A 13,099-nucleotide genomic window follows, 5' to 3' on the forward strand; every position below is an offset into this window, starting at 1 on the left:
TATGCAAAAAATTTTCCAAGAAGGTGTAAAATGAGGGAGAATTTGCTTTGTTCGAAGCTTCAAACAGAGTGGTCCACTCTTTGGGGGAAAAGTCACATCAACAAACAGAATTCATGGGGCTTGAGTCTCCAAAGCAAGCAAACTGTGTTCTGCTCATTGGTGCGACACGTGACGGCTTCGTTGTATCACCGTTAGGGCATTCGATTGTTTTGCTTAGGTTTTGAAAGTACGTGAGTAGGTAGGATGTATCAACAAGAATTTTATTTCCTACAAAGCGTTTGTAATTGAAAAGAAACCACAGAATCTGATAAGACTGACCCTGTGAGGGGCTGAACTGCCCACTCACAAGTCCCGTGCCTGGGAAGTGTCGAGAAGCAAAACCCCTAGAAATGCCTTTGAGGGACGCTTGGGAGCTGTGTACCCCCAGGGACTGAGTGGAGAAGGTGCTGTAGCAACTAGGCTGGAGGGTAAGGGAGAGGCGTGGCCTAGCGGTGTAGGCGGGGCATGGGGGCGTGGTTTTAAAAAGTGGGCGTGTCGGGGAGGTGGGGCCTTTCTGGCAGGTGGGTGATTTCCCTGCGGTCTGGCCCTGCTGTCTTAAGGTTTTAGTCCACCTGCTTAGGGGAAAAAGTCCTCGGTGATCCCAGGTATCGACCCAGCTTCACCTGCCTCCCAAGTGACGCTGGATGAGAATATTAACCCCCTAAGCGCAATGCTCTCTACCTACCCATTTTTGAAGGTGAGGCAGCCAAAATTTGTAATGATGCCTAAATGAATGAGCTTTTTCTTTTTTCTTTCTTTTCTTTTTCTTTTTTTTTTTTTTTTAATAAAGATGGTATCCTTTGGTCCAGGAATGAATCTCTGCTCGGTAAGTCCTTTCAGAGACAACCTGAGGGGCCCCATCCCAAGGAGAATGATCGAGTGCCCATACCTCAGGCTCATCCCAGGTGCACATCCCACACTTTCTCTTATTCGGCCTGTTTCCCACAGCACGACGGGGAAGAGGTAATGATGGTAATTTTTTCACAAGGGTTTTGGGAGGATTAAAGGGCGATATGTGCAAACCGCTTTAGCATAACGTGGCCCATAATAGAAGCCGACGGCAGTTACTGCTGATGTGTCTGCAGACACAGGATTAAGGACTTCCCCATCACTGCTAGGCAATTAAACAAATTAAGCATTTTGTGTAAGTCTGGCTCCCCTGCCTTCTCCGTGCAGTGTGTCGAGCCTAACTCGACCTTCTGACCTCCAGGTCATGAGGACAAGCCTTTGTTTCGAGCCAGATGGCTGTGAGCCCTGGCAGATCTGGGGTTCCCTCCTCAAAAGTGCTTGCATGATCAATTTCTTTCTTTTGAACATTAACTTCTCAGGAACACAGATCAGAGCACACCGCTGCCTGTGGCCCGGGGTGTGTTTCCCAGCAATGTCACCTGCTTGCTTCTGCAAAATGACCTCGGGAATTTTTGGTTGAAGCAGTCCGCATTCCTCCACTCCCTCCAAAAAAGCTTCTTGATTGTTCTCAAACGCTTTTGCATTTTCAGAGCCATGGAGAGGGGAAGAAGTTAGTTTGAATTACAGAGTGGGGCACTTGGGAAGCAGTCTGGGGGACAGGCATGGCCAAAGCTGCTCCGGGAGCCCAGGGGACGTGTCTACTTCTCTCCACGGGTCTTGCCCCTGGTACTCAGCTCAGGGATGGATATCAACTCCTCTCACCATTTGAGGAGCCTGGGTGGGGTGATTTGGGGGTACACCTTCTCCCAATCCTGAAAACGCAACCTCGCAAAAGGACCACTCTTTCGTAGCCATGATTCTAGGACCTTGGCTTTGTTCCAAGACCGTGTCAATCTTTTGTTTAGCTTTGGAAAGAGTCGGAGTCACAAGTAACACTGAAAGAAAAGCAGCCTCTTCAATGGTGCAACACTATGAAAAGTTCTGTATTGTACCTGGGGGGCGGGGAGGGCGGCAAATGCCATCTCCTCCACGAACGACCTCTCCTCTGGACCCCTGCCGCCCACCGTTAGGCTCGTCTGACTTCTCCGCCTGCCCATGGCGGCGCCCCCTCCACAACTGGATGGAAGCCCTTTAAGAGCAGGAACAGAGTCCAGTTATCAGTGCAGCGCTGGTCAGTACGACAATCCCAACCCTTATCGAGTGTGTGTGTGTGTCAGGTGTGGTTTTTTTTAATCTTAAAAAATATTTTATTTATTTATGTATGTATGTATGTATGTATTTATTTTTGCGGGGAGAGGCAGAGGGAGAGGGAGAGAGAGAATCTTGAGCAGACTCAATGCCCAATGTGCAGCCGGATGAGGGCCTCAATCCCATGACCCTGGGATCACGACCTGAGCCAAGGTCAAGAGTCGAACCCTTAACGACTAAGCCACCCAGGCGCCCCTGTCAGGCTCTGTCTTAAGATTATTTTCTACACATTGAATTCAATCTTCTCAACAATCCTATGAGGTAGGTTCTGTCATTAGGAGAAACTGAGGCATGCCCAAGGCTGCACAGCCAGCACACAGCACGGGCTGATGGATTGTTGAAGGAATCTGAGAGCCCCTCTGGTTCATTTCTAAGAGTACTTTTTCGGATGCTACCATCTGTTGGTCGAGTGATGAGCTCCAAAGTCATGTAGTCAGAGGCTAAAAGTGGTTTAACAAAATCTGAAGACTGCTAGTTAGCGACTCATCTTATGACCCACGTTAGCTGTTAAAGGACCCAAGGTGCCTTTCCCTGAAGCGTTGTCAGAGGCAGCCCGTGCACACTTGGACTCAGTTTCCCTCCAATGTCTCGAGGAGGTGGGCGGCACTTTGCTGGGTCTCAGGGTTATGCCTGAGCTGTGTGGACACCTGGGGGACACGCCCCATCCTTCCTGACATCGGCTGCGGTTGACCATCCCCTGTATATCCTCGTCAGCGCTCTGGGAAGTCTGAGGGTAAACTGAGGACGGGAGCCACCACCTGTGCTGAGCTGCTTACAAAGAATTCTCAGCTTGTCCATACAGAGGAGCAAATAACCTGGCACGAGTCAGCCGGCCACCGTGTGCATTTTAACATAATATGGTTGTTGAGTTGTTATGGGACATGATTGACATGTTGGAATATTTGGTGCCTCAACACTCCAAGATGACGACTTTCCTGAGCCCTCCCCGAGCTCTGTGATTACAGTTAACACAACGAGCGGAGATAGAATAGCCTGTGTCTGACATCCCAGCCCTGCACACCTGAAGCGAAGGCCCACTAACAACCAGGCGCCCAAGTCATAATAATTTACCCTTTACACCAAACCAAGTTAAATACTCTGGAGGCAAAAAAGACTAACACGTTCTTGCTTGGGATTCATCATCTCGGTGTTATTCGCACTAACCGTCCTTCCCATTTGCCAATGAGCACACGGAGAGTCGCGTTAGCTCGCCCACGTCCCCCTACACCAACAGTGTTTGTGAAAATTGAGAACTCCAGAAGATCCTAGTGACAAAGACGGTTTATTTCTACTTTACTTCTACTGGAAATTAAAAAAGGAAAAGTAATACGAGCCCCTCTGGTCAACGAGGGTGGAAACTCCGTACCCAGGTTTGCTTTCTGTCGGGCAAGCCCGGGGTCAGCCGCAGAGAGGGGTCAGCAGGTTACGTCAGAAGGCACCACACTTGCAACGCATTTATCAGGAACTCCTCAGGAATCAGAAAAGCAGAGCTTTCCAGAAACCAGTTCGCGTCCGGTTACATATCACTTACAATGCCCTCGAAACCCAAACCATTGAACTCGGCGACAGACACGTTTGTTCTCTGACTAGGAAGTAGTTCGAGGGACAAGGTACAAAAAATAACAAGCATGCAGCCCTTTATTTAGTTTTGCAAAGTCTCTGCTTATAGTTCTGTATATTACATGACTGTGTTATACAAATACATTTATTTACAAAAACACTCTAGCTGTGCAAACTCGTTGCTGTTTAAAAATGTACGGGGAGCCCCCATTTCTGCCCGTCCCGAGATAGAGTTTTAAAGCATGCATAAAAATTAACTTTGGTGTGGGAAACGACTCTGTGCGGTCACACACAGTATTTCGGATGTCTATTTATATATGTACAAAAGTTGAGCGGTTGACAGAACCGTACAGAAGTGTACTGTTAAAATCCACAATGCAATAGTGTGGGTTACCAGGTCTCCGAAAACAAAGGAAGGGGTTCGATACTGCAAGGAAAGCAACTAGAGAATCCCAATATGTTATAAAAAAAGAAAAAGGAGAAGAAAAGAAAAAAGAGAAGGAAAGAAAAGCAAAGAAAGCTCGCTTGCTTGGGCTGCAAATGATCATACCTAATTTTCATGGCAGTGCAACAGGTGTGATAAACTGCCTTCTCCACGGGCCTCGGGCTTGGCTGTGCAGAGGTTCTCGGGCATATCGTCTAGCACGCTACTTTCACAGGTACAATGCTATAGTATCAAAATGTTTTTGGCAAAAAAGATCTCGAAAGGAACCATGAAGTTTTGACAAAAATAGAAATCTGTAATAAAGCTAAATAACACTAAAATAAAAGGAAATATTATAGTATCTGTTTTACAATTTGTATAGTCACCCTTGTGTAATTCTCTGTTCACGTCTAGTCTCCGTAATGAAAAATATTTTTGTACAAAACATACTAAAATTCTGGAATCATACATGTTTTACATGCTGAATACATTTCCCCCCATCTCACACGCACCCTTCTCTCCCGCCAGCCACTCTTTTCGTAACACATGCTTACTTCATGTAACAGGTATCGAATATAGACAGTAAACACTATGTAATTACAACAGCAACAGAGTAAAAAGTCAAACGAGCTTTACTGAAATCTATTCATCCAGTATTTAGCACATACTTAGCGTGAAGCCTCAAACAGTACAGCAATACGGTACATTCTCTTGAGAAAACAGTTGTTGGAAAAAAAAAAATTTTTTTTTTTTTTTAAATGTAACTCCGACTTGTGCCTAACAGGATTTGGCCTTTAAGAGGTTTCTTTTGCTGTGGATGGGGTGGCTTTGCTTGAACTTCCGTTCTGTGCCTTGTAGCTGGTGAGGCCGGGAGTGTGGATGGTTCTGATGCTCTTGGCACCTTGATTCAGTGAAGTGGGGGAGGCGGGGGAGGGCGGGGAGGAGGAGGAGGAGGGAGGGGCTGCTCGGCCGTTTTGAGTCTGCAGTGAGAATGAGAGATGGTGGCCTTTACCTGCATGAGTGGGGCTCTGAAACTTTAAGGAGCCATTAGAGACAGAGGGGATGAGGGAGGCAGACGGAGCAGATCGTCCTGTCTGGGGGCTGAGAGGGTTAGAAGTAACCGGTGGTTTAGTAGTAGGTGGGTTAGGCAAGTTAGAGCTGTCACCACTAGAAGAGGGCAGAGAACTGCTTTTCCCAGAGCTGGGAGAAAGGGCTGGAATCTTAGAAGCAGGTAAGGAGGGGAAAGTAGGCTTACAGTCCCCACCAGCTTTCTTAGCACTTCCATTAGCCTGTAAATAAAGATGGCGGGAGACAGTTTGTCAGAAAGCTGGTAACACGATCGGTTCACAGGGTCTGGCAACACAGCCCTTCTGAGCATCATTACCTAACAGAGACCAAACCAAACCAAACCAGTTCAAGGCCTGAGCTAAGTCCTGTTGTACTGGGCCTGGCAGAAACCCCCAAAGGACAGAGCGCAGGATGTGCAGAAGAGGGGGAAAAAAGGAAGAACAGGTGTCGGTGAGAACAGGCATATCATCCCACTCCTGTCCCAGGTGCCAGGCTGGCCATGCGTCTGTGGTTACTGGGCTGGGGCTGGGGCACCGTGACGGACAGTTAATGTGCCTCTAATGCAGTGCGGTCAGCATATACGTTAGTACTGGTGACTTTCAGGGCAGCTCAAGGACAGGTCCGTCTCGGTTTCCCAAGGTGTTCTGATGAACCACTACCTTCACCAAAGAAAAGCCAATGGGCCTGGCACCTTGCGTTAACAGTTAAACTTTGGAGTCACAAAGTAAAAGATGTTTTATTGCGAGCATGCAAAAGCGTGGTGGAAAGTGTAACAAAGGTTTTTTAGACTTTCTTCATGCCCCAGATCCAGGATGTCTATGTAAACCATATCTTACAAAGAAAACACAATATTTGGTATAAACTAAGTCAGCGACTTGCTTCTTAACCGCAATAGCGTCCATCCAAAATTGGGTTTAAGGTAAAACTACCTGACGATATTGGCGGGGATCCTGCAGTTTGGACTGCTTGCCAGGCTTGTCCAGGCTTCCGGGTCTGCTCTTGGAGCTCATGGGGACTGGCATCCTGCTTGTCGGCGGGGTCCCAGTGGAGCCCTGGGGGAAGGAGCAGCGGGAGGGGAAGAGAAGGAGAAGCACGTGAGCGGGTCATCGCCGAGGCTCTCCCGCCGTGTGCAGAGAAGGTCAACGTGAGAAGCCACAGCCCTACATGCAGGACAGATCTAGGAGACGGACATCAGGAGACACCACTGGGGTTAATTTGAAGAATCAAACAGAATAAACTGCTCCACTACTGATCAAACCGATTTTAATGTGAGTATCAGAGCAATCATTTCAACAGCAAATGACCGACCTAGCGTCCTTGCGTTTACCCAACACCAATCAGCAACAGAGGTAAAAAGAGAATCGATTAGCTGTTAGACACCTAGTTGTTGTTGTTTTGAAGGTGAGGGAGAAAGTGTGAGAGAAAGGGATCGTGGAGAACAGACAAAAAAACCAAAAAACTAAAAAAACAACAACAAAAAAAAAACAAAACACAATGAGCCACCTGAAAGGAAGCAAGTCAATCACAAGACACCCGTTGCTAATGGTGATTATGGCAGATGTAAGAAAGCAGCTGGGTCTTGTCACTTTCCATCAGACCAAGATACCTTACGTGAAGCCGCAGGTATGGACGAGGGGGGCTCTGGGGCAGTGGGAGCTTCATCCAGAGCTAGCAGGGAGCGGGGAGAGGCCTCTGGGGCCATGTGGGGTGAGCTGGCAACAAAATCTCTGTGGAAAGAGCATGAAGTATCAACTAGGGCTTTTGGACTCATTTCACTGATGGTGGTTTCGAGCTGTTTGATGGTCTGCTCCAGGCTGTCCAGCGTCCTGTAGGTATTCTTTCTAATTTCATCAGTTCTGGAAATCAGAGCTGTGCTCTCCGGACCGGGTGGCTCTTGCCTCCGCAGCACGCTCTTGGGGGTGTCTTCAGCTTGGGACCTAGTGATTTCAAATCGCTTGGCTTCCTTGTGCTGCTTCAAGGTGCCGTCCTCCTCCTCCTCCTCGTAGACCACCACCTGCAAGGTCTTCTTCCCCGTCTTGGTTCCCGTGCGAATCGCCTGAGTGAGGGCCGCCAGCTGCTTTTTAGGGAATTTGAACTTAAACTTCTTCTTGGGGTTTTCAAACTGGTCATCTGCCCCATCGCCCTTGCTTTCTGAACTTGGAGTATCTGCTTGGTTGAACTTGCCCTGCTCCCTTTTATTCATTTCCCGTCTTCCTGATGTGTCAGCCTCGGCCGACGGGCAGGGTGGCTGTAGTTCACGGTCAGCCTGCTGTGCGGGTCCGCGGCTGCCGGAGGCCGCCTCCTCGGGGAACTTTCCGGACCTGTTGCTCTGCACCGCTGGGTCTCCGTTTTCCTCCTCTTCCTCCTCCTCTATCTTTTCCTCTGTCATCATTCTCTCTAATTCCTCATCGCACTCCTCGAATATGGTCGAAAGTCTCTTATACGCGGACCGGATGTCCATGGGTTCGTCAAAAATGATGATAACTGGTTTCTTGTCCAGGCACACGACTGGCTCTTCGTTTTCAGTTCCTCCCTGTTGGGAAGTTGTCTCTTTTTTGGCGTCAATATTAACCGTCTGTACATCTTCCCCCTTTTTGCTCACGATGTCGCGGACCTCCCCACTAGAGAGCACCTGCACTGCCGTTTTGGTAATCATGAAGGCAATGTTGTCGGGGGTCGCATTTTCCTCAGTGGGAGAACTTGGGGTTGACTCCCCGTCCTCGCCGGCGTTCACGTTCGCATGCCGCGCCCCCTTGGGTCTTAGAACGACCTGGCCGAACTCTGTCATGGGAACCCCTTGATCTTGAGTTTTGACATCGCACGGGCTCAATTCAGTTGACCTAGTGGGAGAGGGAAGGTCACACCTATCCATATTTTCTGGTCCTTCTAGACTCATCATCTCCTTTGCTTTTCCATAATTTGTCTTTTGCTGCTCACTGTCAGATCCAGGGCACTGTGGTCCAGAGCTCTTAGGTCCTTTGTCTATTTCAACTTCTGACGGACTCGTGCCAGGGTAGCTGGAGTTGACCCTAGACACATTTTTCTGGGAATAGTTTCTACTGTCTCTAAATAAACTCTTGTTGGATATGGAATTTTCCCTTTTTAGGATGTCTGTTTTGTACTCTGAGGTTCGTGATGCCTCAGAAATACCATTCCCCATTGCCATTTCCCACCTAGGATGGTCAAGAGGTCCGAGAGCCCCTGCGGTAACCTGAGAGGGACAATGGAGGAGGGAAACCACACACATTAATCAGAAATGGATCTGCAAAAGAAGGTAATTAATCTGCACGGTATCAGTCGGAACACAGATCTGCTAAACTCACCTTTCGGGATTCCATTTGGGGGCCATTTTCATATTCAACATCAGATTTCCGCAGGTCTTCACGGAAAAATTCCAAATTCTGGTAGAATAGTGTAGGACATGTTACTCCACAAAACCACAGCCTCCCAAAGTGGACTATCACTAAATTGTTCCTTTAATTACACTTCCAAACCATGCGGGCCAAGCACATTTGTTACACACAGTCCAAAGCCTATAGAGCTCTGTTTACCTTGGACTGCTTTGCTCTCCAACTTCCAAAAATGCCCTGTGTTTGCACAAGACGAAAATCTCAATTAGCAAAGTATTTTAAGGATTTCGAATTTTGCGAGGGAGCAGTTAAGAGAATAAAGGGACCGATTCTGCATCAACACGTCCTCTTTCCAGCATCTGGCTGTGAGCCTAGCAGAATCGAACACGGGAAGAGGGGTGTGGCGCTGTCGAAAGTACAATATCTCCGTAGGCAGAAGATTCTGATTCTAACCCAGACCTGCCACTTAACTGTGTTACCTTCACTTTTCTGGGCCTCAGTTTTCTTGCTTATAAACCGAGGAACTAGACCAGGAGATTTTCCACGTCCCTTCCAGCTAGGTATTTCAGTACTATCTCTGCTTCTCTTATGGAAATTGTCCCATAAGGACTCTGCATTTGTTGGGTGTGATAGTTGGAGATGAAAAAAACCCATAATCACTCCCCGGTCAAAGGACAGATTAAAAAGGTTCTTGCAGCATTTTGCACTTGGACTTGCCAAGTAACGTGTCACGATAACCTTCAAACTAACACTACCCAAGGCGATCAAATCCAAATTCAGAGTGACAGTGTTGTCAAAATGTCTAAACACTTCCAAAGCAGACACGTGAGACTAAAATGATGGCCGTGACATCATAATTCAGCTTTTAGTCCCCCAATCCTCCGACATGGAGCGAAGGTCCATTTCTGAGGCCCTCACCAAGATTCAGGGCGTGAGAAGCCAGCGGTGAGGACCAGGTGTGGCCAGTGCTTGACCAGGAAGCGTGGCCTTTTCCGGCACGTGTGTTTCTGTCCCCTCGGGCCCTGCTGTGACACTAACCCTAGCTGGGCCTCGCCGCTTCCCAGGCACTGCCGCCCTCTCTTCTTGCTGCCGAAGCCCGTGAGGAAATGGTGCTCTTAGATGGGGCACAATCCCAAGGAGGTTGTTTGGTTAAAGCCACGACAACACAACAAAGCACAACAACCAGGCCCCACCAAAGTGACCCCAGAACAATCCCACCGCCGTGTTACAAATGGAAAGAGCGTCCATACACATTCAAGGAATGACACACGAACAACAAAGTCAGTATTAATCACATGGAAACACCGTACAGGATACAAGGGGCATTAGCCACCCAACACCTCCTGTTTAACTTGCCCTCCTCCCGGTAAGGCCCCCAAATATGTGCAAGGATTCAGCGCGTGTGGTTGCACAAATCATGTCTAATGTGGGATTTTAAACTTGGATTATTAAACAACACATACAGTAAAAGGTCTTAAGAATAAATGAGGTTTTGACCCCAAACATGGAGTTAGCGTACCACGCTAGGACTCGAGTGAGAATTTACCCACGAACTGGACAAGGAATTGATGTGTAGGACACCCGTGTGGCTGACCTTCTGCTGACCCATTTCCTGGGGTTGGGCTGGCCTCTGTCATGATCGGTCGGAGCCCATGCCATACCCCTTGTTAAGTATTTCAAACGTCACGCAGAGACATACATATGTTAAAACAGATGTAATAGCAGGAATACTCCGAGGAAAGCTAAGATAAAGATGTCAAGGGTAGGTTTCACATGACCTGTCATTTTGGTCACTGGGCTAGAAAAAAGAATGAGCGTATCAAAGCAGGTGCGATAACTTTATCCAGGGCAGCTTGGTCGCAAATGTCACGTAACCTCACAACGACATCTTAGATGTGATCTCAGATGGTCAAGACTCTGCATCAAAGGTAATTAAGCCTCTTAATACCTGTTTACAGGCCCTGAGATCTGGATTGTTCAGGCAACTGTGTAGCAGGCTCAAAAATGAATATGGGCAATAAACCAAAATCAGAGACACAGTTACAGGAAAATTGCATACAAGTGAAATACTAGGCTAGTGCTTCATGACGATAGGAGAAAATTTTAAAGAAATATTTGATTTATTGAAGAGTAGATGAATAGACCAGGGAGAGGTTAATAATAGCACAAATCTGGGGACAAGTCTGATACTCACGGTTATTATGAAATAGGTCAATCTGAGTATATTGATCTAAAAGAAGCATGTAAGTCCCTACAAGGCTCTTACTACAGACCTGCTTATTATCAGATAGACTCTTGATTGAGTTGAATGAGACTGGAAGGATATGGCTTTCTAATTGCAGGGCAAAAACATCTCACGCAACTTTTTCGCCAATTAGCAAAAGTCGACGAGACAATGATTTTCTCTAGAGGGTTCTTTTCCCGGTTCCCAGGCAGTGTTTTAGCCAGAAACAGTTCCATTAGCCCAGGCATGCCGTGTGACTCAGGGTCTGCGAGGGCCTTTCATGAGTTGGTTTTAATAAGGCCATGTAGGGCAATCCCAAAGACTGAAAGAGCAATGTATTTCCAATATGGTGTCATGGGTTCAATCCAAATTAACAGATTTTCTTCACAGGAAAATCTTCCTCCGCAGGGCCTCACGGCTGGTAGCTATATGCCCCAGGACTGTATCTCTTGAAAGATTATGTCAGAACAGCCCTCTGACTTGGGATTCTCTATCTCCCTCACTGAGCTTTCTGGTATACCCACCTGGTGTCGCCATTAGGCTATACGGTGGCTGATCTGTTTGACTTTATCTAGGGGATGCTAGAACCTTCAATTTCTGAAATACACGTTCCTGGTGGAAAATGCTAGAACTTGAGTTGGTCATGATAAGCTGTCAATCCTGACATGGAGACAGAGGCTTCACTCAGGTAAGATGACTCTACATCCAAAAATCATAAAAACTCTAGATGCGACTTAAAAAGCTGACGTTCAGACAACCTGGCTGACGTCCTTCCCCTAAAGTACTTATGTAATGACAGCGTATTTTGTTCCAGAGCCTGGACCTCTGTCTTGAAGCCACTAGGATGCCACAGTGCATATTACCGCTAAAGCTAGACTGGACTTACTGTCTTGCAAGTATAGTTTGAGAACGTGTAGTACTTAACAGAAATTCTGTCTGGCATTCTCGCCCTTGTGTGCAAATACGTGTGTGTGACTTTCCATGAATACACGTGTGGAGGGTGGCGGGCATACGGCTCTGCTGTGTGTTTTCGTCCTAGAAGCCAAGGTTTGCAGCTACTTCTGATGCAGGTGTGTTGGACCTAGAAGACGTGCGAAAAATAAGAAAAAGTGCTACATACTTGACTGATGTTTCTGTTTTTTCTTTTTCTGGAGTTCTAGAAAAATCTCGCAAGGCATATGTATACTCTTCAGTTTGGGAAGAGAATGCCTCAAATTCTGCAGAGACTATTGTGTGCTGAGCGCAGGAACACAGAGGTCACTGATTAATCTCTGATTAAACCTAAGACTGTGTCTCCATTAGTTTAAAAAAAAAAGGTGAGGGGCGCCTGGGTGGCACAGCGGTTAAGCGTCTGCCTTCGGCTCAGGGCGTGATCCCGGCGTTATGGGATCGAGCCCCACATCAAGCTCTTCTGCTATGAGCCTGCTTCTTCCTCTCCCACTCCCCCTGCTTGTGTTCTCTCTCTCGCTGGCTGTCTCTATCTCTGTCGAATAAATAAATAAAACCTTAAAAAAAAAAAAAAGGTGAGAGGAAAAAAAGAGAGGGCACAGAAGGACAAACGCAGGAGCGGTGTTAGTGTCAGAGCAAGGAAAGAAGGACCATCGGCCTATGTGGCAAATGTGTCACCGCCACGTTACCTTCTTCTCCTTGGGTGGGACCGTGGCCCCCGGCCTAGTGTCTTTAACGTGACTGTCAGCCCGGGACTGCTCGGCATGACTGTTTGAATTTACATCCATAAAGGAACACTTCTGGAATGCCTGAGGGATTAAAATACTGAGGTTAACGGGGATCCAAGTGCAGCGAGGAGGGAGGAGGGAAGAGGCAGGGAGTCCAGAGGCAGGGAGGCCGCAGCCCAGGCCTGCAGGCAGGTCCCGCCAGGGCCAGGGAAGCAGCGCCTGTAAATCGGGCTCTGCACTTGGGCCTCAGGCAGCAAAGCGGAGCGCTGAGTCGGGGGCAAAGGCTTCCTTCGTGGCTGCGCCCGGCAGGATTCACGGACAGAAGCCTTGAAAGGAATGCCCTTTCTTCCACAACCTGATTTGCACTTAGTAGGGCTTCTTGTGTTGACTTTTAAAAAATGCTGAATATGTAAATGAATTGAGACAAGAAGCTATCTTTCTTTTTTTGTGGTCATTTTCTTTTCTTTTTACCAACTTTCTTGAGGTCAGAGAAATAAGGGCCCAGGATATTGCAAACCTTTGACTCTTAGAACAGAAGTAATCCTCGCCCGTTCACTGTCCCGGTAGGAACAGGGACCCCCGTGCTCCGAGGGGCTCTGAA

General features: G+C 47.6%; 1 protein-coding gene across 23 annotated transcripts in view; it reads right to left on the reverse strand.

Moving 5' to 3' along the window:
• Positions 1-3,459: 3,459 nt before the first annotated feature.
• Positions 3,460-13,099, reverse strand: part of KIAA1217 (KIAA1217 ortholog) — a 455,000-nt gene continuing 445,360 nt past the window's right edge. For 11 of the 23 annotated variants that reach the window (XM_048219301.2, XM_048219292.2, XM_057304658.1 and 8 more), the window contains 6 exons: positions 12,460-12,579; positions 8,800-8,835; positions 8,572-8,649; positions 6,855-8,459; positions 6,178-6,300; positions 3,460-5,469 (listed from right to left, as the gene is read on the reverse strand). In XM_048219301.2, coding sequence (XP_048075258.1) covers positions 4,975-5,469; positions 6,178-6,300; positions 6,855-8,459; positions 8,572-8,649; positions 8,800-8,835; positions 12,460-12,579 — 2,457 coding nt within the window. In that variant the 3' untranslated portion in view covers positions 3,460-4,974. Of the gene's footprint in view, positions 6,301-6,854; positions 8,460-8,571; positions 8,650-8,799; positions 8,836-12,459; positions 12,580-13,099 lie in introns of all 23 variants that reach the window. The other 12 variants (XM_048219294.2, XM_048219298.2, XM_048219300.2 and 9 more) reach the window with 5 other exon arrangements.

The sequence above is a fragment of the Ursus arctos genome, unplaced genomic scaffold (genome assembly GCF_023065955.2).
Source record: "Ursus arctos isolate Adak ecotype North America unplaced genomic scaffold, UrsArc2.0 scaffold_30, whole genome shotgun sequence".
Classification (NCBI taxonomy): Eukaryota; Metazoa; Chordata; class Mammalia; order Carnivora; family Ursidae; genus Ursus; species Ursus arctos.